This window comes from Panicum virgatum, chromosome 5K (assembly GCF_016808335.1).
Source record: "Panicum virgatum strain AP13 chromosome 5K, P.virgatum_v5, whole genome shotgun sequence".
In the NCBI taxonomy this organism is placed as follows: Eukaryota; Viridiplantae; Streptophyta; class Magnoliopsida; order Poales; family Poaceae; genus Panicum; species Panicum virgatum.
In genome coordinates this window covers 14,972,981-14,999,700 of record NC_053140.1, presented here as the reverse complement: position 1 = coordinate 14,999,700, position 26,720 = coordinate 14,972,981, and the positions used below count along the sequence as shown (strand labels likewise).

At 45.9% G+C, this 26,720-nt stretch overlaps 1 protein-coding gene, 2 long non-coding RNA genes and 2 pseudogenes across 3 annotated transcripts in view; 1 reads left to right on the top strand and 4 right to left on the bottom strand.

The window, feature by feature from the left end:
- LOC120709727 (protein argonaute 4A-like) overlaps positions 1-20,860 on the bottom strand; it is a 32,831-nt gene extending 11,971 nt beyond the window's left edge. The window contains exons 1-9 of the mRNA XM_039995388.1: positions 20,604-20,860; positions 11,796-11,922; positions 11,492-11,700; positions 11,190-11,399; positions 10,934-11,067; positions 10,718-10,815; positions 10,500-10,597; positions 10,292-10,415; positions 9,620-9,649 (exon numbers count right to left, since the gene is read on the bottom strand). Of these exons, the coding sequence (XP_039851322.1) occupies positions 9,620-9,649; positions 10,292-10,415; positions 10,500-10,597; positions 10,718-10,815; positions 10,934-11,067; positions 11,190-11,399; positions 11,492-11,700; positions 11,796-11,922; positions 20,604-20,860 (1,287 nt within the window). The remainder of the gene's footprint in view (positions 1-9,619; positions 9,650-10,291; positions 10,416-10,499; positions 10,598-10,717; positions 10,816-10,933; positions 11,068-11,189; positions 11,400-11,491; positions 11,701-11,795; positions 11,923-20,603) is intronic.
- LOC120706574 lies at positions 1,807-3,129 on the bottom strand. The gene is made up of 7 exons (XR_005688355.1): positions 3,073-3,129; positions 2,861-2,996; positions 2,499-2,765; positions 2,321-2,405; positions 2,109-2,233; positions 1,937-2,008; positions 1,807-1,848 (listed from the first exon to the last, which is right to left on the bottom strand). It is a non-coding gene; the product is annotated as an uncharacterized LOC120706574 (long non-coding RNA).
- LOC120706576 lies at positions 3,140-4,035 on the bottom strand. Its single transcript, XR_005688356.1, has 3 exons — positions 3,805-4,035; positions 3,657-3,720; positions 3,140-3,568 (listed from the first exon to the last, which is right to left on the bottom strand). It is a non-coding gene; the product is annotated as an uncharacterized LOC120706576 (long non-coding RNA).
- Positions 20,861-22,125: 1,265 nt separating the features above from the next.
- On the top strand, positions 22,126-23,931 carry LOC120706571 (annotated as a pseudogene).
- Positions 23,932-24,088: 157 nt separating this feature from the next.
- Positions 24,089-26,720, bottom strand: part of LOC120709726 — a 14,129-nt pseudogene continuing 11,497 nt past the window's right edge.

Sequence of the window (26,720 nt, the reverse complement as noted above, 5' to 3'; positions counted from 1 at the left end):
CTTTCACGTTCCCTTCTTGTCTCTGCACGGTATGTTGCTCTACCACGAGTGCTTGCTCGAGATATTCGTGATGGATTTTGCTGCTCCATAAGGGTAGGACGTGCTGAAAAGTAAAAAGAATTGGAGTAATGATTATATGTTTCATACGACTATTGTTTACAAATCAGCCACTTATTTTAATTAATTATATGAAGTACCCGTAGAGCTTTCGCCTTGTTCAACATGTGTAGACGTGAGGGTACTTTGGAAAGGGCTCAAAACTGAGGGAGGTAGTCCACATGGATGGTCATCATCTTCTGATGAACTTTCTTGCATGGCACATGATGGATCTCGAATCGAAAGCCCGGTAGAGACTTGACGCGTCCTCATACTTTCAACTCTCTTTCGCTTCATTTGTATATTCATAACTTGTATAAATAAAAAATAAATGAAATGAACACCTTACATGTATACATCCATTGATTGAATTTTGTAATCAAAATCAAAAGAAAATTTAACTAACAAGTTACAAATTCATACTTTCTTTTCCATTTCTTCTTGGGTGGTTCGGATCTCCCGACATTGTAGCCTCTAGACCTAACAAGTAAGGCATTTGTAACACACTATTCAGAATATAAAGCTAGAGCTTAATTTCAAAATTCATCCATGCACTTGAACTATGGCACGAACTGCATAGCAAAAGTATTATACTGCAAAATATTTTTAACCTAAATCGAATGGAGCATATTACAGAATTTTGCAGCTTATCTCTATATACAATTTCCGCACCAAAAGAAGGCCTCCCAGCGTGGCCACATCATCGGTCGTTCCCGGCCGTCCGATCGGCCGGGCGGACGGCCCAGATCGTGCTTTCTCGGTCATTTTGCAAAACAGTCCTCAGACTGACATCTCATGTGGAGGTCGGGCGAGTCCGACCCCCCCTGCAGGGGTCGGGTGAGCCGGACCCTCTTCGCAGATGTCGGGCCAGGCCGACTCCCTCCATAGGGGTCGGGCGAGCCGGACCCCCTCTACAGGGGTCGGGCGAGCCGGACCCTTTGTCGCAGGGGTCGGGCGAGTCCGACCCCCTCTACAGGGGTCGGGAGAACGCCCCGCTGCCCCCCCCCCCCCGTTGCACGCACAATTTGGACACAGGGGGTCGGGCTCGCCCGACCCTTTGTCGCAGGGGTCGGGAAAACGCCCCGCTCAGCGGCTGCGTCCCCCCTCCCCCCCCCCCCTGCATTATGTTGAACGAATAACCATAACACACTTCCAGTCATAAAGAACAATGTCCATCGTTTTGTTGTATTTTACTAACCACATAAATCATACTAGTTTTTTTTGTTTTTTTTGAAAGGGTATCATACAGTTCACATATGAAGCCAAATAATCCTGAAAGGTCAGGACGTGCAACAAGAAAACAGATACATTGATCTGTCGATCATGCCTGGGTGCCAACAGGTTAAGATACAGGAGTCTGGAACTATCAACCATGTTTAAGCAACTTCTGGCAATCCATACGACCCAGTGATGCCTGCCTCGTTCTTCTTGTATTCAACACATGATAACCAAAATATACTATCATAGTATATTGTCCACTCAACTAAACACTTTTGAATAGCACAGCCATGAATGTATTGGAAATGCAGTCTGCTTCTGGTAACATTAATACAAATTTCGAAAACATAGCAGTGATAAATAGTCTAGTGACAAACAATCTAGAAACACTTCCTAATGACCCGTACATCTAATTTTCCTTGATTCCCAGATCGATCAGTGTGGTAACACGGTCGCCAAGTATGCCCATCTTGCTTCAAGATATCTGTTAACTGAAGCGAAGATTCTGCCTTTCCATCATTATTCGCCGAACAGCTGCAATTTACAAGATATATTGTTTTAGTCTATATGTGTGCATTAACAGATGAAGACAAATTTAGCTTAGGATGTAGCAGTTTCTCACTTGCTAGTTGATGCCATGTGTGATGTCTTGGGTTGAAGTCCAGTGATGTGTGGTCTGAGCTCTCCAAGCATCCTGTTGGTTAAATAGGGTAGGGTTAGGGTAGGGTTAGTTAAATTGAAGATATGACTGAGGTATATTTGATCAGGTATAGGTATATTTGATCAGGAATTACTGTGTGTAGAGTTTCGTCGCAGCATAGTGGCAATTATAATTTCCTTTTCATCTCTAGCTTTGTACCATCGTTGAAAATTCCGGCAGAAGAGGTCACTCCAAATCCCAACAATAATAAGGTGCCACCTAGAAATTTAGCATATTAATTAAAACCCTTTAGTGGTGAGGTGTGAATATATAACATATTGTTGTAGTACCGATTTGAATGCATACCTTGCATCCATTAACACAACCTCTCTATATAGCCTATTGCCCACATGCTCCAATGGCTCCATATGGACAACTATTCCCATAACATCTGAAACATTTAGTAATTTATCAACTTAAAGACTATGGATATTAAGATATTTGTAGAGCCATTACAACAAAGTAGGTTAGGAGCAGTACCTACAAATGTCTTGTTGGGTTGTCGGATCACTTCATGAAATGGCATAAGATGCTTTGGGCAGGGAGGGAACTGAAGTCGGAAGGTGTATGGCTCAACACGAGTTTTTCTGGTCAATGTCACCTCAAACCGATGCCCGATATTTCTGAATTCAAGGTCCCCCCAGTTTGGCCCAAAAACTACATCTTTCAAAATGTACTTGCATCCTTGCTGAAGTAGTGTGTCAAATCGATGGACATTATTGCCATATGAAATTGCTTCAATTTTGGAACCCTATAGAGTTACCCAGTACAGGAGATGTGAGTGAGATAACTATGCCTAAAACGACTTAATGATACAATTTATTTTTAGCCTTTGTAGTGACTTACAGTGGTGTCGACAAGGATGAAGTGTTGCTTATCATGATACCTAGGCTCCATAGGGAATTTAACATCTATCCTTACAATTATAGTCCAAGTCTGAGGTAGACCTCGAGAATCGTCAACATCATCGAACAACTTTAAGCTGTAAGCACACACGTTTTAGGTTGCTATATATATATGTGTATCTTAGGTGTTCTGATTAGTGTAACTAAACTCACCAATCCGTTGCTGGATTTGGCTCTGCATACTCCGCATATGTCCTCTTACTTCCACCAATGCGAAGTGGTGCCATTAAACTAAATATAAAATGGGGTGAAGCAGGTGTTTCACCGATTTTGGTATATTGTATGACATTAGGTGTGAACTAACCTTAAACATACACTACATGCAGCTAGTTCATTGCAGGTCGAAAAACGGAACTAATGCTGGCATTTAACATCAAGAATCATGCATTTCACACAGTTAATATTGGACAAAGCATTCAGGCAATATGCAAGCAGAGAAACTGAGCTTATTGCAGTCACGTATTACTGACTACCCAATTAACACCAGGATCAATTAAGCAAGCAAGCAGAGAAACTGAGCTTTTGTATACATCATAGCATGCACACAGGATCAATTAAGCAAGGAAGCAGAGAAACTGGGCACCTGGATGTTAGCTTCTCAACGTACCAGGCAATCACAAGAGGACACACCGATGAACGAAGCACCACACTATCAAGAATCAACAGAGAACAAAGCATTAGATGCCGCCATCATGGGAGAGGGAACCAGAACAGAAGCGACAGGGAAACTGGGGCACCTGGATGTAACCTTCTCAACGCAGCAGGCAATCCCAAGAGGGCAGGCGACACACCGATGAACGACTATCAAGAATAAACAGGAACAAAGCATTAGCTGCCGCCACCATGGGAGGGAGAACGAGAACAGAAGCAAGAGAGGAACTGCACCTTTCGTGTGTGCGACGGAGGAGCATGGCAACACTGAGTAGAGCTGCGGCTTGTCGCGGCTCGCGGGTGCGCTCGGTCGTGGCTCACGGTAAAGGCGGCGGTTGCCAACAATGTGGGGGGCGACGTGTGGTGGGGGAGCTGTAACTGGCGCGGGAGCGGGCGCTGGCACGGGAGCTGGCGCTGGCAGCCTCCTCGTGCCGGATCCGTGCCATGGTGGTCGAATCCCGGCCGGCGAGGGACGGCGAGCCGCTGCGCGGTGGGGGCGCGGGAGTGGTAAGGCGTCGGCGAGCGCGAGGAGCGGTTCAGATCCGAGGCGAGGGACGGCGAGGGGCGGCGCGGCGGGTGAGGGGCGAGGCGGCGGCGCGGCACAGCAAGGGACGGCGAGGGGCGGCGTGGCGGGCGACTGGGCGACCGGGCGAGGCGTCGGCGCGAGGGAGAGCGAGAAGCGGGGGGCGACAGCCGAGGAGGCGAGCGACCGACTGTGTGGGCCGGGAGTGGGCTGCGTTCGGCCCACGCGGTGGGGTGCGGGGAGGAGGCGACGCACGAACTACTGCTGCATTATAGGAGTAGAGACTTCAATGCTGCAGCCTGCAAACAGTGTTACAAATGTCACACACAGCAGCACATGAGGGAACACAGAAAACCTTGCAGCGCCTCAGACAGGATTTCATCATCGACAATGATCGTGCAGTAGTGCGCGACTTTGTTCGCTCCTGCACAACCTGTCAGAGAAACAAAACAGAAGCTCTACACCCAGCCGGCTTGCTGCAACCCCTGGATGTGCCACATCAAGTATGGTCTGACATATCTATGGACTTCATCGAGAGACTCCCTAGTGTACATGGTAAAAGTGTGATCTTGACAGTGGTGGATAGGTTCTCTAAATTTGCCCATGTCATCGCACTTGGTCACCCATACACAGCAGTGTCTGTGGCAAGAACTTTATTCAACGACATTGTTCGTTTGCATGGGTTCCCACAGTCCATCGTCAGTGACCGCGACCCGATATTCACAGGACATGTTTGGCGTGACCTTTTCAAGCATGTAGGTGTCAAACTCAAAATGAGTACCGCATTCCATCCCCAAACTGATGGACAGTCAGAGGCTGTGAACAAAACAATTTCAATGTATCTCCGCTGCATCACGGGTGATCGCCCTCGAGCTTGGTTAGATTGGTTAACATGGGCTGAATATGTTTACAATACATCATATCACTCAGCACTGCGCACCTCTCCATTTCAAGTTGTATATGGCCGAGCTCCCCTAACCCTGCTGCCGTATTCGACAGCCACAGCCAAGACAGCAACAGTCGACACTCTACTGCAAGACCGCGATGCATTCATCGCTGATGTTCTGACCGTCTACTTCAGGCCCAAGAATATGCAAAGCGCCATTACGACGCTCATCACCGTCCTTTGGTTTTCAATGTTGACGACTGGGTGTGGCTACGCCTTCTTAATCGCCACACACGTTCACTAGAACCTGGAATGCACGGCAAGCTCGGTCCTCGTTACGCTGGCCCGTTCCAGATCACGGAACGCGTAGGTGAAGTGGCATATCGTCTCAGACTTTCATCGGGTGCACGTATCCACGATGTGTTCCATGTCGGAGTTCTCAAACCATTTCACGGCACGCCTCTAGCTACAACCCCGGCACTGCCACCGATCCAACACGGCCGCTTACTCCAGCAGCCAGAAAAGTGTTGTAGGATTTGGGGAATTCTTGCTGGGCACACTGCCACAGCCCATTCTCTCTTCTCTTTGTTCTATCACTTTACACAAAGGTCCTTACAATATCAAGAATTACATCCATACACCAACACTCCCCCTCAAGATGGACTAAAGATATTAAACATGCCCATCTTGTTACATGCTAACTCATTATCCTTAGGACCTAAACCCTTTGTGAGACAATCAGCAAGTTGATCGCTAGACTTAACATATTCTAGTCTCAGGGCCCCAGTGTCCATCTTTTCCTTGATGAAGAACCGATCAATCTCTACATGCTTCATCCGATCAAACTGGACTGGGTTATTTGCTATATTGATCGCTGCCACATTATCACAATGGAGTAACATAGTTTCATTCTTCAACACTCGAAGCTCCTTCAAAAGGCCCTTTAACCACATCATCTCACATAAAGCCAAGGTCATTGCCCTGTGTTCAGCTTCTGCAGTAGATCGTGACACCACTGCTTGCTTCTTTCTCCTCCATGAAACAAGATTACCACCCACAAACACACAATATCCAGATGTGGATCTTCGATCATCTCTACTGCTTGCCCAATCAGCATCACAGTATCCTTCTAGATTTAAGTGTTGGTTTGCTCTAAACCACAACCCCTTACCAGGGGTTCCCTTCAGATATCTTAGGATTTGATAAACAACCTCCATATGCCCAGTTCTAGGATCATGCATATATCTACTCACCACACTCACTGCATAGGCAATGTCAGGTCTTGTATGACAGAGGTATATCAATCGCCCGACTAGCCTTTGATATCTTTCTCGGTCCACAAGTTCACCTGAGTCAGCACACATTTGGTGATTTCTATCAATGGGTGAGCCACAGGGACGACACCCAAGCATTCCTGTTTCCGCCAATAGATCAAGGACATACTTTCTTTGGGAGAGAATGATTCCTTTTGATGATCTGGCAATCTCAATCCCAAGAAAGTACCTTAGTGGTCCAAGATCCTTTACCTCAAAGGCTCTGCCTAGCCTCTCTTTTAGTTTTTTTATCTCATCCACATCATCTCCAGTGATCACTATATCATCAACATAAACAACCAAGATAGTAATTCGAGACCCCTGATGTCTGTAGAAGATTGTGTGATCACCATTACATTGAGAGTACCCCATATCACACACTGCTCGCCTGAATCTGTCGAACCATGCACGTGGTGACTGCTTCAGGCCATAAAGTGACTTCTTGAGCTTGCACACCTTCCCAAGAGTATGTTCATTTGCAAAGCCAGGTGGAATTTCCATATATACCTCTTCTTGTAGATCACCATGAAGAAATGCATTCTTCACATCTAGCTGATGAAGTGGCCAACCGAAGTTGGCTGCACATGATATCAATGTCCTTACCGTGCCAATTTTTGCCACAGGTGCAAAAGTTTCATCATAGTCAATCCCATATGTTTGACTGTACCCTTTTGCAACCAATCTTGCTTTGTACCTATCCACCTTTCCTTCAGGAGTCTGCTTCACTGTGAACACCCACTTGCAATCAACCACCTTCTTGCCTTTTGGAAGATGAACAAGTTCCCATGTCTTATTCTTTTGGAGTGCAAGTAACTCTTCTTTCATTGCATCTTTCCACTTTGGATCCTGTTTCGCACACCTCCAGTCCTTCGGAATAGGCACTATCTGTAATGATGCAATGAAGGCTCTATATGCAGGAGAAACACTAGAGTATGAAACATACTTAGCAATGTCATGTTCATAGCCATAACGAGAAGGAGGTTTTCCAGCATTAACTCTAGGCTCTCTACTTTGTGCAAGAGGTAACTCTACATATTCAGGGGTGGGAGAAATGTTACCGGTTGGGGTTGGTAGGCTCGATGGAGAGGAGTCCGAGGAGTGATGTGGGACTGGAGCTTCAGCTTGTTCGGGTTGTGGTTGCTCCCTCTGTTTTTTTAGTCTTCCTTCGAAAATACACTATGGGTCGCTCCCCCGGCTTCCCATCCACATTCTCCCCAATGGGGCATGAGATTGTCCCAACCTCTATAGCTTCACCATTTTCCATCTCCTCCTGACCTTCAACACTTGGATTATCACGATCCCCACACATACCTCCTGAAGTCTCATCCACCTCCGCACCACCAGCAATCATACCCCCTGAAGCCTCACTGGCTAAACCTCCTGAACCACCATACTCACTTATCGGACACAGGATTGTCCCAACGACCACCTTCTCATGAGGCACAGCATCATTGTGCACACACCATTCTCATTCCCTTCCTCTCTACTGTCACTCTCAATGACTGAAGAGAACTCCTCCAAGAATGGATCAAGATCAACCTTCTTTGTGTAGTACGGTTCTTCCTCACGGAATGTTACATCCATACTCACAAACAGCCTTCTTCCAATGGGATCCCAACACTTGTATCCCTTCTGTGTAGATGAATAGCCAACAAAGATACACTTCACCGCTTGTGGTTCCAATTTTCCCACTGAAGGCATGTGGTCTCTGACGAAACAAACACAACCAAACACCTTATAAGGCACCTTGAACTCTCGTCGTCCCAACATGAACTTAGCAGGTGACTTCATGTCAAGTATCCTAGATGGCATACGATTGATAAGACAAACTGCTGTCATCACAGCCTCGCTCCAAAGGTATTTAGGCACATTCATCTGAAACATTAGAGACCTTGCAACCTCCAACAAATGTCGATTCTTTCTTTCAGCTACACCATTTTGGGGTGGTGTACCAAGACAAGTGGTTTGATGTATAATTCCTTGATCTGAAAGATATGATCTGAATTCATTATTCACATACTCTGTTCCATTGTCAGTCCGAATGACTCGAACTCTTGCATTAAACTGATTTGCCACCAAGTTATGAAAGTCTTGAAAGCACTGAAACACTTCATTTTTATGTTTAATCATATAGATCCAAGTCATACGAGTGTAACAATCAATAATGGTGACAAACGACTTAGCACCACTCACAGATGTAGCTGAACAGGGACCCCAAACATCTGAGTGTATTAGAATAAATGGTTCACAACTACGAAGGCTAATACTCGGATAGATAGATCTAGTATGTTTGCCAAGCTCACATGCATCACATACAAATTTACTTTTGTCCACTCCCTTAAACATAGCAGGATACAACCGACTTAAGCTTTCAAAAGAAACATGTCCTAACCGACCATAGAGTAGCAGAATCTCCTTCATACCTCCTTCAGTAGCTGCTGTCAATGCTGACTCCTCATGACTGATGAACCACAACCCATTACGCCTGACTCCAGTCCCAATACTTCTCCCAGTCCCCCTCTCCTAAAAGGTACAAGAGTTTTCATCAAATGTTACTGTGCACTTAAATTGATCGATAATTGAACTTACAGAAAGGAGATTGACTGGAAAAGATGGAACATGCAGGACTGATGGCAAACTAAGAGATGGTGTACACTCTATAGACCCTACACCATGAATTTATCGGGATGTGCCATCAGCAATTTGAACTGACTCGGAATGAGTGTATGAGTTGTATGTTTTAAAAGGACTAGACATACCAGTGACATGTTTGGATGCTCCTGAATCTATGACCCATTCTATGTGATGCCTACATGAGGATGCAAGTGCCTGTGCTTGAGTACCTCCCCCCATGTGGGCGTAGTTGGCAAAGTTACCGAAGTTGTTGGTGGTGTTTCCATCAGGTGGAGTGGAGCTCTCAGGAGATTGACCCTTCTGCCATTGTTCCCACTGTTTAACTTGTTCCCCAGTCAGAGTAAGAGTAGGAGTGTCTTCAGTGGTAGCTATATTGGCTCTAGGGCCACCACGGCCTCTACCTCGGCCTCCACCACGACTACCACGACCTCCTCCATAACTTCACGAGTGCTTCCACGGCCTCCACGAGATCCACCTCTACCACCATTGCCTCTAGGACTGGGACAATTGTAACTTAGGTGTCCCTTTTCCCCACAATTGTAGCACGCTCACGCCGGCCGCCAAGGATGGCGTCACGCCCTCGCCGCCGCCGGGAGCCGAGTCCCCGGCCGCCCATCCACCACGACTACAATCTCAGATGCTTGTACTCTGACACTTTTCCTTTAAACATTAAGCTGAACGATAATGACTGACCTCTATGGGTAAATATGTCGGACGCTTTGGCTTCCCCACCAGGGATTTTTTTACCGACCGTTGAGTACGAACCGCCGGCGCCCGGTTCCGGCTAACCGGTCCGGTTTGACCGGTTACCGGTAAAAATTGGTTAAACTCAAATTCGAATTCAAAACCCGCAGTTATACCGGTTTCGAACGGCTAACCGGCCGGTTAAACCGGTTTACCGGTCCGGTTTGACCGGTTACCGGTCGGTTTGAGTGGTAACGGTCGGTTTGAACGGTAACGGACCAAATTCAAATTTTTTTTCTTTTTTAGTTTAAATTCAAATGCCCGCAAAGTATACTAAATGAATGTTTGTATAATATGTTTTAGCCTAAATGAACCCTCCAACCCTTTTTTTACTACTTTTACATTGTATTTGTATACTTTTGTATGCACGTTTTTTTTTTGTTTAAATTCAAATGCTCGCAAAGTATACTAAATGAACGAATATTTGAAAAAGTTTGACACCATTAGATTCGTCACAACTTGAAGTATTTTAAAGATTTTTTTGGGATTTTTCCATTTTTTGGAATTCAAATTTAAAATTTGAATTTGGCCCGGTTTCTAACCGCCCGGATCCGGAACCGGGCCGGGCCGGTTAGACCGGTAACCGCGGTAACGGGTCCGGTTCCGAACGGTTTTTTTAACCCTGTTCCCCACATTCAAGCAGGGGAAGCTAATTGAATCTTTCAGTTTTATACCCCAATGCTTCAGGTAGTAATCATAGACCGTAACTTGCACAGTATCACCATCTCTTTGCTTCAGAGGAAACCTGGATAGAGAATAGAAGACATTCGAAAACCCATGAGGTGGAATTGCTGCTGAAACATTGAAACCAAGAATATTTTAGTCTCACGTCTGTTCAAAACAAAACTTCTCACTGAAGCCAACAATCTTGAATTCAGAGTTCGTGTGAGTGGTTTTGATCCTCAAATTCTTCAATGTACGCTTTGCCTAAAAAAGTAGTCAATGATGGATGACATATGCAAATAAAAATAATGCAGTCAACTAGTCACTGTTTAGTACTAGCAATTATCGGGGCGAAACATCAGTATCGTCGAGGCCATAACTTACTTTGCCCCAGTCAATTCTGCGAGTATCGTTGATATACTGGCTAGACATTATAAAATTAGTCACAGGCCCGGGTTCCAGAATCACCGTTGTAGAAACATCTAGCACCAATTGAAAAAAAAACATGTGTAATGCACTATCACTATACTGCTTTTGCAATGATATTGATCACGAAGTAGTATCATGCAGAATTAAGCCTCTAGATTATTATAAACATACACATATTAAGTAAAAGCCCACTTTGAGTGAGTCGAAAGCTGGAATGAAATCCTGGACAAGGTACAACACCACCACCCAAATTGATGATCTTGGAGGGGCTGTGGAACAAGGATTGTCGAACTAGAAGGCAACCCCTGCAGACAAGTACAAGGATGGAGTGAAGCAAGGATCTTATAGTCATTTAAAAAATATTAATTTCTAATACGGTATTTTTGGAAATAAAATGACACTAGTTTTGACAAAAAGTATGGCTTACTGTCTTGCTGAGTGTTGCCTCAGTATGATATCAAGAACCTGAAGACCTTCCTGATAGTCATCAGATTCTTGGCTTCTTATAGCCTTGGTAATGGCACTCAATGGGACCTTTCCGGCAAAGGACAACTCCACTTTAAATGTCTTCACCCGCATCAGCCGCTTCATTCTTTTCATGTCACTTCCCTCTGGACTTCCATCTCCTCCAGGTGTCCTACATGGAACCAATATAAGTTGTGCAACCAAGAATATGTTAGTTCAAGATCATAAGAACATTAGAAAAAATTGTTGAGGCTGAATGATCACTTTGTAGATGAAGCATCCTCAACTACAACTGTAAACACATCCCTAACATTCTGAAGGGCGCCAATGGTGAACAGGCTCTTTTCACCGTCATAAGCAAGAAAGTTCAGATTCTCCAGATCCGAGGCATAGGTCTCCTGCAGCTTATCTATCACTTTTCTGCCTACACCTTTCTGAGCAACGGGTTGATCATCTTCGTACTTCAGATTCACCTGTGTGTGACAAATTGTAACAATTTGTTGCAAATTATCTGAGGAAATTTCGGGACCAAAAAGTTCACAAGATAGGATTGCTATCAGGTGGGTACATGGTAGCGGTAGAAGGTAATATCTCTGCTGTCGGTTGAGACTTTGAAGTGGTTTGTACGAAGCTTTATTGGACCTCCTTTTGTGCCATATCCAGGCCTGCAGATTGGGAGTCTGAGGAATTGGCGACTTGATCAGAACACCCTTGTCACTGCTAGACTCCATCTAAAGCCAAATGTATCTGCAAGGGAGAACAGAAAAGTAGCAACTAAAAACGACTCTAAATGGATATGAAATTAACTAGCCAGAGGGACTGCACTCATTTCAAGAGACAGCTTATGTATTGCATCATTTTTATCTATTTTGCGCATCTATTAGTATCAAAATAGTGCATTAAGATAAGGAACCTTGTTAGCAGTATGCAATTTTATACTGATCTAACCACAATATAACACAATCTTCGTGAAAAAGAGACAAGAGAAACAACATGTTTCCAATTATTTCTTTTGCGTTAGTTGCTCTAAGGTTGCCATCAGCAAGAAGACATGGAAATAGGCCTTTACAAAAGAATGTGCAAGTGAAACATTTACATGTGTTTGTATACTTTGAACTAGATCACAAATACTTGCAATAATTACTACATACAAGAAATGACTATAAACACTAAAAATAGTTAGGTATAAAGCCTGCTGCCATAACACATAGATATCAAGCACACAATCAGTTTTTATTAAGAAGCAGGACACAATCAGGGTTGAAGGAACCCTGGTTGTTGGGAATTAGTCCACAATTTACCGTCCGGCTCCGAAAAGATAAGGCGGCAACACTGTAGAAAATTAGGAAATTAACTAACACCGAGAGCTATGAAACCCTCCCAAATACAAAGGAACCAATTAGCCAAAGAAAACCATCAGACGGCAGTTTTCGAAAGTCAAAACTCAAGGAACAGAGTTTCCGTACGAATTCAGAGCCTAAACAGAGAGGGTTTTCCACTTCTAACTAGACTTCATTTAAAAAAAACTAGAACATGCAGACCGGCACCTAATTGTCAGGGGAGGGTTTTTACGGGCACTGTAAAGATGATCACCGCCGATTCAATCAAAGGCACCAAAAGGATACGAAAGCAGCCAGCCCAAAATCGCCACCGGTTCACGAAACAATGCTCATCCCGAAGAAGAGGAAATGAAAAACGAAATAACCCAATCAACTTGCATAAGATTCGCGCCCTTCTCGAAAACCACGAGACGCATTCACGCACCGGCCAGCTCCGCCACTCGGTCCGCGCACCCAAAGCTCGCCGGAGACCCGTCGACGTCGAACCGGTGGTGAACGGCCCCGGAATGGCGAGGAAACCCGAGTCACTATCTAGGAACGCATGCAAGCAAGATGCAGCCTTACTACTCAGCAGCGAGAAGAAGAACAGCCTCCCTCCTCCTCCTCACCGGGAAGGAGGTCACAGAAAACCCTCTTCGTTCTTGAGTCCAGAAACCCTGTTTCTCTGTCCTGCTCCCACCTTCCCAAAATAAATACTCCCTCCGTTACAAATTATAAGACATCTCAAGAATCTTGGAGAGTTAAAACAATCTCAAGTTTGACCAAGATTATAAATAGAAATATAAATATTTATGATATCAAATTGATGTACTATGAAAATATAACTAATAAAGAAATCTAATGGTACTTAATTTATATAATAAATATCATTATTCTATTATATAAATTTGGTCAAACATTAAAATTTTTTGACTCTCCAAGATTGTTGGAATGTCTTATAATTTGGAAAAGAAGGAGTACAAGTCTAACATTTAGCACGCAAACCAATATTAAATATAAAATTACAAAAATGTCCTTTATCTTTTGTAATAATAGATGAGATATTAGTTGTCTTTTGTAAAAATCTTCCGAAAATATATTGTACTTTATGGTAGGTAGGTCAAAATTATAATTTTTATAAAATAAATTTTACACTTTGGAGTTGCAATTATCAGCAGCCAATCCCGTGCTGTCTCTTGATCTTCTTGCTTGGCTGCACTACTGCCCGCCGTTTCCATTCCGCGCTGCGCGGTGTGCTGAGATGCGGGCCCGGCAGGGAGTGCCGGCCCACACCGTGTCAGCCATGGGAAGACGATCGGACGTCCTTCCACCTTCCGGTACTACTCAACCTGCTATATGTTTGGAAACCAATTAAAATCACACCAGCTATTTTGTTATTAACACATCTTAAAAATCAAATCACTTCCACACATTTTGCTCTTCCACCGAAACCAACCTAAACTACTTGCTCTTTTCTTAAAACCAAACCAAAATAACACCAAACAATTTTATTAATAACACGCTTTAGAAACCAAACCAACTCCACCAGTGGCGGATCTAGGATTTTAACTCAGGGTATGCCGAACCATTACTCAGGGCCAGCTCTGGGGCAAATGCGGACAGTGCGACCGCGTCGGGCCTTTAAAAAAAATTGCTATGCTAAGAGCAACTCCAATATGTCCTCAATCAAGCCCTCTATCCTAAAGTCCCCTTGATATATTAAAGTCACACAACCGACAAGAGGAGAGGGATGCTCATGGTGGAGAATGGGAATCAGATGTGATCAAACTATGAAAGATATGTTCAAGGCGCTTGAACAAAGTATTTGGATTATTTTCGATTTGAATCTGGTGATCATATCTCCAAATCAGAAACCTAGCTGACATTACAACCATAGAAACATGCAAGATTTCGAGTATCTGTATCTTGTGTGGAAGACTGAAATTTGATAGAATAGATGCAATCTCAAATCCTAGCGATGATGATCAGATCATCACCGGCAACAATGCTCATCAGCAAGAGCCCACAGACTAAAGGACGTGTTGCGTTTTACTGATTTAGATAGCCTGCGATTGTATCGGGGGCTTGGATGAGTGCCAGCACACAATGGGAAGCTGTCAACTATGGAGATTGACTGTTCTGCATGGAAGGTTTGCTCTTTTACACAAACAGTTTAGACTAGGCATGATTTGCAGGGTATGCCATGGCCCAACTGGCATACCCTGTAGATCCGTCCCCTGAACTCCATCCACTTACTATTCCACCCAAACTACTTGTTTTTTTCTCCCCGTGCTACTCACCCTGATAATAATTTGGAAACCAACTAAGATCACACCAAACTATTTTATTATTAATACAATTCAGAAACCAAACCAACTCCACACACTTGCTATTCCACTCAAATCAACCCAAACTACTTGCTCTTTTCTTCCAATGCTAGTTCACCCTGCTAATGGTTTGGAAACCAAACTAAAAATCACACCAACTATTTTATTATTAACACACTTTAGAAACCCTAAATCCTAAACCCTTAACACACTTTAGAAACGGAACCAACTCCATCCACTTGCTATTCCACCCAAACCAAACCAAACTACTTGCTCTTTTCTCCCAAAATAAGCCAAACCAATAGTTTCAACCCAACCGGTGTCAAACTACTAGGTCGAATTCTCTCCAACTAGTTTTAAGATATTGCTTCCAATGTGGGGCCCATATATAAATCCGTACATACCGATCTACACAGAGTAGTTGACAGTCATTATGAGGCATCTCCAACAAATTTCACTCAGATTCGCAAAAATTTTAAGGTGTGAATGCGAGCTTTTAATTCACGGTGCAACTTTAGACGTGGGGCCCACATATAGATCTGACCACACCGATTTGCATGGGGACTGCATGTTAATTTTATTGCACCGATTTGCGCAAAGTTGCTAGCTGTCATTTTGATACATCAACATAAATTATGTCAAAATCGGTTTAAATTTTAAGACGTGAATGCGAGTTTTTAATTTTAGGGTCTAGCTTTCAACTTAGTCACATATATAGTCATAAATTATTCTTTTATTATTAAATCTTTTGAATTAGCCAAACCAGTATCAACCAAACTAGACTAGACCATTATAATTTAAAACCAAACCAAACCATTATATATCGCACCTCTATTATCCACCAAACCAATATAAACCAACTAAAAACTCAAACCATATAAACTGGTTCACAGTGGAGGACCCAAGACTTGAACCTAAGTTATGTCGGGCCAAGATATTTGAAGCAGAATTTTTTTAATTTTAATACAAAATTTTAACGTAATTACAGAATAATACTTCAGATCATAGAAATTTCAAAAATATATCACTATCGTCTACCCAGTGAACGAAATTTAAATTTCGTCTACCCACTGGACGAAATCTAGTAATTTCGTCTGTTCGGTAGACGAAATCTAATTTCGTCTACCAGATAGACGAAATATATTTGCATGACGAAATCTATATATTTTTGGACGAAATTTAGCCGACAAAAGTGGAGCATCTGTTCCTTTATCTGAACATATGCACAGCTACTCATCTCTTAACGATGACTCATAGGCTGCCTGTTTCTTTATCTGAACACGTGCACAGCTACTCATCTATGACTAGGCTGCTGTTCCTTTATTCTGAACACGTGCACAGCTACTCATCGATGACTCATAGGCTGCCCTGTTCCTTTATCTGGCCCCGTTTGGTTTCCGTTGCGCTACTCGCGCTAAAAAAATTTTACATGCATGGAGTACTAAATGAAATTTATTTGTAAAATCTTTTCACAGATGGGTGTAACTTTTCGCGACGAATCTAATGACGTAATTAATTAATAATTGACTACAATAATGCTACAGTAACTGTGACACCCCGACCCAGGGCTTAATAGGATTAATAGGATATTCATACCAACAAGTTGCAACTTCTTTTCCGGAAGCCGGTCTCAAAAGAACTCCGAGGTTAAGCGTGCTTGGATCGGAGAAATTAGAGATGGTGACCGATCGGGAAGTTCTTCCCGGGTGCGCACGAGTGAGGACAAAGTGTGCAGAAAGACTGGTGCACACGAGTGAGGACAAAGTGTGCAGAAAAGACTGGTGTTCGTCTGTGAGGACAATCTATATCCTAGAAAACAGCCAGATGTAAGCGGGCCCGGCCTCGGGGAGGCGGGACGTTACAGAATGGTATCAGAGTCGACTCTCGCGGTTTCACGGGCACGTACGGGCGTAAGTGCGGAGGCATGAGCACGGGCGCGTGGGGCGCAGATGCCACCGGCATGTGCACGGGCGCGTGGCGGGTCAGTGCACGGGCATCAGGGATGCGCCGTTGGCACTGGACGCACGGACGTGACACAGGGACCATTGGCACTGGACGCACGGACGTGGCACATGGGCTGCTGGCACTGGACGTACGGGACGTGGCCAAGAGCGGACGTTCCTGGCTTGGGATTGACCGACGAGGACGTCGGTCTCTTAAAGGGGTGAGCATGTGACACCCCGGCACAGGGCTTAATAGGATTAATAGGATACTCATACCAACAAGTTGCAACTTCTTTTTCGGAAGCCAGTCTCCAAAGAACTCCGAGGTTAAGCGTGCTTGGCCCGGAGAAATTTGGAGATGGGTGACCGACCGGGAAGTTCTTCCCGGGTGCGCACGAGTGAGGACAAAGTGTGCAGAAAAGACTGATGTTGGTCTGTGAGGACAGTCTATGTCCTAGAAAACAGCCAGATATAAGCGGGCCCGGCCTCGGGGAGGCGGGACGTTACAGTAACCAACCTCTAATCGTGCGGTCAAAGGCCTCATTAGATTCGTCTCGCGAAGTAGCGCAGAAGTTGTGGAGTTAGTTTTGTAAATTATTTTTATTTAGTACCCTTAATTATTGTTCAAAATTTGTGCTACGGGCCAACCAAACGGGCCCTGAACACATGCACAACTACTCATCTCTTAAGCGCTGCTGCCTTATCCTTTATCTGAACACGTGCACAGCTACTCATCTCTTAACAATGACTCATAGAGGCTCGGAACAGCACCACAGAAGGCATGCAGCGAGCTAAGTGCCCAGTAGACCAGCAGGGAAATCATTGCATGGAAGCAAAAACAAGCGAATGATAGGCCCCATCATGCCTGCCCACACAGGCGCTCCACTGCCCCGCATGCAATTTTGTCGGCTAAATTTCGTCCGGTCATGGGACGAAATATAGATTTTGTCGGACGGACTAAAATATAAAATTTGCCATGTAAATATATATTTCGTCTATCTGGTAGACAAAAATTAGATTTCGTCTACCGAACAGACGAAATTACTAGATTTCGTCCAGTGGGTAGACGAAATTTAAATTTCGTCCACTGGGTAGACAATAGTGATATATTTTGAAATTTCTGTGATCTGAAGTATTATTCTGTAATTACGTTAAAAATTTGTATTAAAATTAAAAAAATTCATTTGAAGCAGGACTACAAAAGCAGTAGTACCGGAGCTGGCTATTAGCCGTTGATATCTAAAATAAAAAAATGCACAAAATCTAAGTAGTCCTAGAACTATTCCAAAACTGGTCCACCACTGTCGATTCACACCAAACCAGGTTGAAGTGCTACCGCGGTGTGTGGAGTGATTGGCCAGTGTTTTCAGCTGTAGCGTTTCTCAGTCGAAAGTGGAAACCCAAGCGACTGTTTGGCCGTTGTTTGATTCACATCATGAAAAATTTTCCACAAAAAGACCAAATGCATGAAGTACTGAGGAATGTTGAGTACTCTATCCTGTTGTGATGAGTGAATTGTCAATCGTGCGGTGTAATCGTGCGCTTGGTCTTTGGATGCAGGTACACGGGCGTCGAGTGTCGACGGGGAGCTGTCATGGAGGTGCTGTGGCCGATGGACCGTGCGGTGGACGGCGGTGAAGGGCAGCCGGGACCGGAGCTCGGACCCGGGCGGTAGGTAGGTAACTGTGGCGTCCACTCCTGGATCGAGGGCGCAAGCAGCGACGGAAGGCGGGTTTCTTGGTTTGCGCCACAAAACCAAGGAGGCGGACGGCGGTTTGAAGACGCCAAGTCGTGAGATGGCACAGGCGTCGGTTCGGACTGACGGAGGCGACGGGCGTCGACGGCGTCTAGGGCCTCGCTGCAGGCGAGGAGGGGTGACGGGCATCGGGCGGCGTCTAGGGCCGTCAGGAGGCCGAGGCGGGGAACGGCGTCTAGGGCCACGGCGTGGAGGCGGGAATCTTCCCGCGCGAGGAGTTTTGGCGGTTTTCTCAAAACCGGCCATCTACCCGGGTTTCGCGGACCTTCCAAACTGCGGACCAGATCTTCATCAAGATGGCGGCATCGTGGAGAAGACTTCACTTCGAAGAAAAGAACCTCAGCCGTCAGATGAGATCGTGTACAGGGGGTGCTGCAGGCCAACCGGTCTGACCGGTCCAGTGTATCGGTCTAACCGGTCCCGCGGGTATGAATACCCCTTCACTTGTGTTAGGTTAATTGCGGCTTTTGTAATCTGTTCGTGGACTCCTCTGTTCTCCAGGGACGCCGCCCCTACGTCTCCCTCCCCCTGTTCTTCTCTTTAGAGTAGGATTTGTTATGGATTTGTGAGACGTTGTATCGGATTTGATTGGAAAAGGAGGCCCCATCCTCCTTGTGCCCTCTGGGCTTTTGAATCAATCCAATCCCGTCCCTCTTGTGCTTTTTGTGATGGATTTTCGTTTCGATTTTGGTGCACTAGATTGCGACGGTTCGTAGAGCTCTTTGGAGTGATTCCCGTGCTTCTAGTCTCGTGCCAAACCCTCTAGAATCACCAGTGCTTCAGAATTGAAGTTCTTGAGCTTTTGAGAAAACCCCAATCCTTCTTGATCTCCCCTTGAATTCTCGAGTTTCTTTAATTTTTAGGTCGAGATCTCTTGGGGATATGTTCACGGGGGTAGGGGCGAAGCTATCCCCCAAGTTTCATCGATTGTCGTGGTCGTTTGATCGAGATTCACAGTTTGAATCTAAGTTTTCGCGGGTTTTCTGGGTGCCACCGGTCAGGACCGGTAGGCAAGACCGGTCAGACCGGTCTGCTAGCTTTTGCATAGCAGTGACCGGTCAGACCTGTCCTGGCAGATCAGTTCTGCAATTTTTCGATTCGCTTCTGAGTCTTTGCTCGCTCGTTCTGGGCCTTTTTGTGTTGGTTTAGCTTTTCAATAGCTATTCCAAACCTTGGTCAGAACGCTTGAGGGTTTGGGTGATTTTGGGATATAGGCCGACGGGTTGAATTTCGAAAGAAATTTTGATCGGTTCCCATTCACCCCCCTCTGGTCGCCAGTTTCGGTCCCTCAATTACTAAACGAAGTTTATTTGCGAAACCTTTTTACGGATGAGTGTAACTTTTCGAGACGAATCCAATGAGCCTAATTAGTTATCAAAGCACCGAAAAGTTCTTATGAGAAAATTTTTCAGAGCCAACCAAACACGGCCTTTTTTTCTCAGGGCGGCAGCAGTTGATGGACAGACAACCAGGGTTCAGGCTTCGGAGACTTTTGGATGGCAGCATTCCCATCCCGGTGATTCATCACCAGAGTCGTACGTTTTCTTATTTTGGGATTGGGAAGCCAGAAATCTAGAAAATCAGCACAGCAGGAACATTTCAAAGTTGGACGAAGATAACAGTCATCAACGACAATATCACAATAATAATCAACAAACACCCCAAAAAAAAAGTTGGCGAGAGGGGGTTCAGAGCGTGCGAACCCAAGTCCCACAGCAACACAACACAGCTTCTCTCTTCCTCGTACACGGATCCAATCATGTACGTGGGCTGCGCCGCCGGAGGATTCCTCCTCCGGCAACCGTCTTACCGCCCAACCGATCGATCGACCACGGCCGTTTTCGAGAGAATTCATGCTGTGCTGCCAGGCTCAGAGCCCCCAACGTCCGGTGATCTCTGAAACGGGTCAAGAAGGGTCAGCAGGAGGGGCCGACGGGTCCGGCGGTGGACGGCGCGAGGGCTCCGAGAGGCCTCAGGCTAACACCCGGGGCTCGATGGCCCCCGCCGGACAATCACCGGGGTCCGGCGTACCCCGCCAACTCTTTACCCTCCGAGGAAGCTGGAGTGACAGGCCCGCGCTCCCGGACCCGGCGGTGGGAGCCGGAGCGCGGGGGAGATTTATCCGCCGCGAACCCCGCGCGAAACGGCGAGGTGGGACCAATTGAGCGAGGAGCACACTCGCTGCCGCCGTGCTGCGCGTGGCGGGCGAGCGCCCCGAACGGGGATGGCTTCTTCCATTCCGGTTCCGGCCCGGCCCGCGGAGGATGCCCGCTGCGGCAGCGCGCCATGTACGAGCGGTTAGGTTAGCACGCCGCCGCCGCCTGGACTTTCCGTCGCACGGCGGCGCAGCAGCCGACGAGGCGACGGGCTCATCGAGAGGGGATGACATGGCTGGGAATTTTACGTTTACCAGCTGGACAAAGCGTGTTCTTGCACGGTGCGTGCACGGCGTGTTCTGGTTCGGTCAGAGGATGCGGTTGTTTGTTTTGCGCTGCCGGGTACCCGACCCCAACTCCTGGTACGAATCCATGTGGCCTTCCACGATCCATTAGCTAGGTATGTGGTTAATGAATACAATTCTTACTTTTTGATAAGTCAAACAGTTTGAACTTTGACTAACATTATATAGAAAGTTAACGCAGAGAGCATGTAACCACATACTATAGAAAGTTACATGCTCTCCACGTTTCGAAATAATTGATTTAATATTTTTTTTCCCAAAACTCAATTCCAAATTTCTCCTGCTAAGGACGATAATGAGCTAGCATGCCTTGTCAATTCGCTATAATCAAATACTGACGTGTCAGTGAAACACTCATTTCTACAATCAGATAATTGGGACCATACTGACGGTTGGTGGTTAGTCTAATAAATTGCGTGGCACAACAATACGAGCCAGGCAGCCATGAACAACATTAGTATTAGTACGAGAAGAAGGGGGAAAAAATGGACTGTCGGGCATCATTTTGTTTGTTGATTAAAACACGATTACATGAAAGAAAAAGAAACAAGCATTACATTTCAAGTTCGGAGGAGAAACGAGCTAGGGAAACAACTTTTGAATGATCGTCTACCAAAGGAAAAGAAAACCATTTCCCCTAATTTTGATTTCTTTTATCCAGTGATGAAAAATTTGCAAATCCCAATTATCCGGCCGGTTGATTGATCTCCGACTCCATGACGAACTCCGGTTATATCCAGCAGCGCAGTGGCTTTTGACTTTGACCAGCAGCAGCCCTGCCGCCGCAGCAGGAGAAACTTGGCCCCCACGGCACCGGCACCATGCCGGGAGCCAAGCTTTGCCGGGTTGGGGGGCCAAGGGCCAGAGTCGACCAGGAAGACGCGCCGAGAGTAGGACGTGCCAGACCGAAACGAAAACGTGGTGAAAGCGGAGACTTGGGGGCAACGAAACCGACTCCAACTCCAACTGCTAGCCTGCTGCTGCCCGCGGCCAGCTGAGCCCGGCGCGGCGGCGTATACGGTATAAGGATCCGCCTCCGAACACGCGATCCGCCGCAAGCAACCACCACCACCACCGTCTCCGCCCGCCCCCCCGCCCGCCCCTTCGCTAAACCCTACTCGCCGGCGAGAGAGAGAGAGCTCCGCGCTAGCTCGCGAGCCAACCCGGCCGACCGACAATGGCGTCCCGTAAGAAGGCTCCTCCTCTCCTCTGGTATGCGCGGTTTGATCTTATCAAATCGTGCCCTGCTGACTCCTGAAGATGATCCGCGCGCAGGCATCAAGTTCGAGAACTCGTGCGAGGTGGGCGTCTTCGCTAGGCTCACCAACGCCTACTGCCTCGTCCCGCCCGGCGCCTCCGAGGGCTTCTACAGGTTGGTCGTCGTCGGTCGCTGTCCCCCGGCCCCGCTGACGGGACAAGCAAGCTTATTATCGTTCTCGTTCGTGTGTTTGTTGCGGTTGCCAGCCAATCGCGCGTGCTCTGTTTCGCCTTCTGACCCTGGCGTGGCATGCAGTGTGCTCGAGGCCGAGCTTCGGCGGCGGCGTCCCCGTGGGTCAGGTGAACTCAGGTCCTCCGTCGCCGGCACCAGGATCGTCGGGAGGCTCTGCGTCGGTGAGGACCTTGCTGTTTTTTTTTTTTTTCATTTGCTGGTGGCGTGGTGCTTGGCTAACGTGCTTTCACTGTATTTGCCGGCCGTCAGGTAACAAGAGAGGGCTGCTTCTTCCGCATACCGCCACGATCAAGGTATGGTCGTACCAACACTCTGATCTTGAGGATTATTAATTGCAGATGTCCAAGACCGTTTCTGAATCGCACTGTCCATCTATCGTCAAATTCGATGAAGATCGTGCTGAAGTAGCAGTTTCAGCAGTTACCTGCTGTTTGGGGACTTTTAAGGGGGAAAAACAGAGACGCGGAGACACAGAGCAAGCATTGCATTGCATCCTACCAGCTTCCTAGTTTACTGAAACCATGATTTGACATGCCGCCATCTGTTTTTCTCGTGTTCACAGAGGTCCAGCACCTGAGGAACAGCCTGCCCGACGAAGTGGTGGTCAAGTGCGTCGACGAGCGCCTCTCCGCCCTGGGAAACTGCATCGCCTGCAACGACTACGTCCGCGCTCACGCACCCTGACCTGGACAAGGCAAGCGAGCCCCTCTTCCACTTGGGAAACTCTGAATGACCGATGGGCTCAGCTCTATGCCTGACTAATTTTTGTGCGGCACAGGAAACTGAGGAGGTCATTTCAGATGTTCTTGGGGTGGAAGTGTTCAGGCAAACGATCGCAGGGAACATCCTGGTTGGGAGCTACTGCACCTTCACCAACAAAGGAGGCCTGGTAATAAACCCGTCGAACTAGCTTATTCCCCACATCGGACGGCACTGCGAGCAGAGCTGAAACTGCTTGCTGATCGCTAACCCCTGCTCCTGGAACCTGCTAATCATGGCAGGTTCACCCGCAGACTTCGGTGGAGGACCTGGACGAGCTCGCAACGCTGCTGCAGGTGCCCCTGGTCCCGGCACCGTCAACAGGGGCAGCGACGTCATCTCCGCCGGCATCACCGCCAACGACTGGACGGCGTTCTGCGGCTCCGACACCACGGCCACAGAGGTCTCGGTGGTCGAGAGCGTGTTCAGGCTCGGGGATCCCCGCCCTGGCGCGCTGGGTTCGGACGTCAAGAGCTCCATGGTTCAGGATTTCTTCAGAAGTTGAGCTAGGGCGTTGAGTGCCAAAGGTGAAGGCAGTAGGTTCGGTAAAGATTTTGCTTTTGGGGGCGTGGTTCGGTAAAGATTTTGCTTCTGGGGGCGTCAACCGTGTTAGCCAGATTACCAGCATTAACGTTGCTGCTGTATCCTACATACTATTTGTACCATGACAAACCTATCAAGATTATAAATGTTTTTCTGCCCCATTGTCATGTTAGCATTCTCTCTTGGTTGAAACTTGATTGAAACTTGAAACAGTACGGTTCACACTTCACAGTAGCACCACTACTGCCGTAGCTTGGAGTTTCAAATAGATTCTACATTGGACTCAGGTAAACGAGCAGTGTCAAAATAACTGTGCGCTTGAGTGTATTATCACGTTACAAATCGGCTCAAGCTTACAGAAGCCACCGGCTAACCTCAGCTTAAGCACTAAGCAGGACACGGATTTGGAATTTTGACAAGCAAATAATGTGCACAGGCTCATCTTGGTTGCTAGTGGATAAGCAAAAAGCACAAAAATATATGAAGGGTTAACTCGCCACACAAAAAGGATTCTAAGGCACTGAATCCAATTTCTATATGACTCAAAAGTTCAGTAAAGCATCATGGGAGTCCGAATGCAAACAAACACTAGTAGTTCATTACAAGACTAAGACGTTATTATCACACCATATACTTTAGCAGAATGCCAAAAGCAGCACATGCATTGCATGGCGACATGATGGATCTCACACTAGCCCCAAGCTTAATCCAGCAAGTCAGATATGGATTCTTCTTGGCGAATGGATCAGTAGCAGTAATCAAAGTTGCCACAACATTGTTGGGGAAAATGTTGTCAGCCTTCATCCTCTCTCTGAACCCATAAGCTGGGGCCTTTGCATTTAGATATGCCTGGAGCAGCAAACTGGTACTGCTTGACCCTCCCAGAGTAGCCAATCTGCCGCAGCCTGTTGAACACTCTCTCTGAGTTGTGGATGTCTCCTTTCTTCGAGTAACTATCAAGCAGCATCAGGTATGTGGTGTACTGAGGCCTGATCCTATTCTTCAGAGATAACTTGTGCAACAGGGACTCAGCTTTCTCCACTTCTCCTGCGTCGACATATAGCTTCACAAGCGAATCCAAAGTTGTGTTTCCAAATTTAACATTGTTCTCATCCATCCGCTTTAACAACTCCTTGCCCTTGTCAAGGAGATTCTGATTGGCATACATCCTTAGCATAGCATTGTAGTATTTGGAAGAGAGTGTTTTCCATCTCACAAACATATCCTCAAAAACTTTCTCTGCCTTTTCAACATTACCAAGCCTACCAAAGGCCTCTATAGCAGAAAGACACTCCTCTAGCCTAGGATTATCCTTGCAGACATTCCAATCCTTTCCACATCATGATTCTTGCCAAGAAAACCATATAAAGGTAACAGAATCTTGCAAGCAGCACGATTTGTGTTGATATCATCACCTTCCATTGACTCCAAAAGCGCCTGCTTTCTCTCGCTGGCCATCAAAAATGTAGTGCCTTGCAATTGTAGCTTGAAACATAAGATCTGGCTCAATACCTTCTGTTTCCATTTGTTCAACAACCTTTTCCATACCTTCTATATCTCTAGCCGATCCCTTGGCGTCTATAAGGAGCTTGTAAGAAAAGAGAGATGGTTTCACATTCTCCTTCTCCATCATGGCGAGAACATCAGCAATCTTCTTCTTGTCAACCCTTTGTAAAGGAGCACAAGCTGGTTGAAAGAAAATACTGTAATTGGCAATCCAAGATCCTTCATCTTATTGAAGACTTGCTCTGCTTTGTTGACATTTGATTCATGAACACAATTGGCCAATAGTGTTCTGTACACTATCTCACCCTATGAGGTGCAGGAATTTTTTCAATATATTGTTCTGCTTTGTGAAGACCATAAACCTTAGCCATCAAATCAACGCATGAAGCGTAATCACGCTCTCCAAATTCGAACAGTTTGGATTGTTCAACCCATTCCAAGAGCTGCCAGAAAAATGGTGAAAATTATTTCACAAGTCGAACGCACAAAAACAAGATAAGCAATCACCTTGAAACAACTTTTTTTATCGAGTGACCATTTCAATTGTAATTAATAAAAATGGGCTTCCTATATGTATTTTGGAAAGTGATGGTGCCATGTGCAATAATGCATTAACCATGAAGGCTGTTATCATTATTTTTTAAGCCAACTATAAATGTGCATGTGCACCTAGATCACCAGTTGCATACATAGGATAAACGGCTTCACTCATAAACGTAAAAAAGTAGTGCCAAGAAAGACTCAAGGAAATGATAGTTAGAAAAAATGAATCAAATGAGCAAAGCTATGCTGAGCAGAACACGACAAATAGCCTTTAGCAAGAAACAAAACAAAAGCTCCAAAACATTATTTAGAAATATACAGGTACAGCAGCAAGAATGCAGTTGCATATCATATGAAATGGGATTACCATGCTATGCTTCATAAGGCAACTTTTTTTTCCAACCCCATCCAAAGGTCTTAACAATATTTGCACTCTTCTACATGTCTCCTTTTATATGCTTATGAAATAAGTACAGAAGAAAAATATACATGTCCATTGAGACTGCAGATAGGTTTCAGCACTAGTTGTGGTGGTAAATACTATTTTCCTTTAAGAAGCTATTGTAAGTCAATGAGCAAGCATATTATCCGCTTGACATATTATCCAACACAGTCAAAGTTTGCAACCTAATTAATATAGAGCCTTCTCCACAGTAAGTAAAATACCCGCAAGGCTTTGTCGAACCCTCCGCTTTCGAAGGCTAAGAAGAACGAAATGAGTTCAGCCCTATCAAGTGTTTGCCATCATTAGCCCATTTTTCAACTGCTTTAGTGACTTCATGCCTCGGAGCTTCAATCAAAACTTTAAGGAGGATGGAGCCCTCTTCTCAGATTTTGCATCAGCATCCACATCAGGCAAGCCAACTTCATCAGTAGCATCCTCATC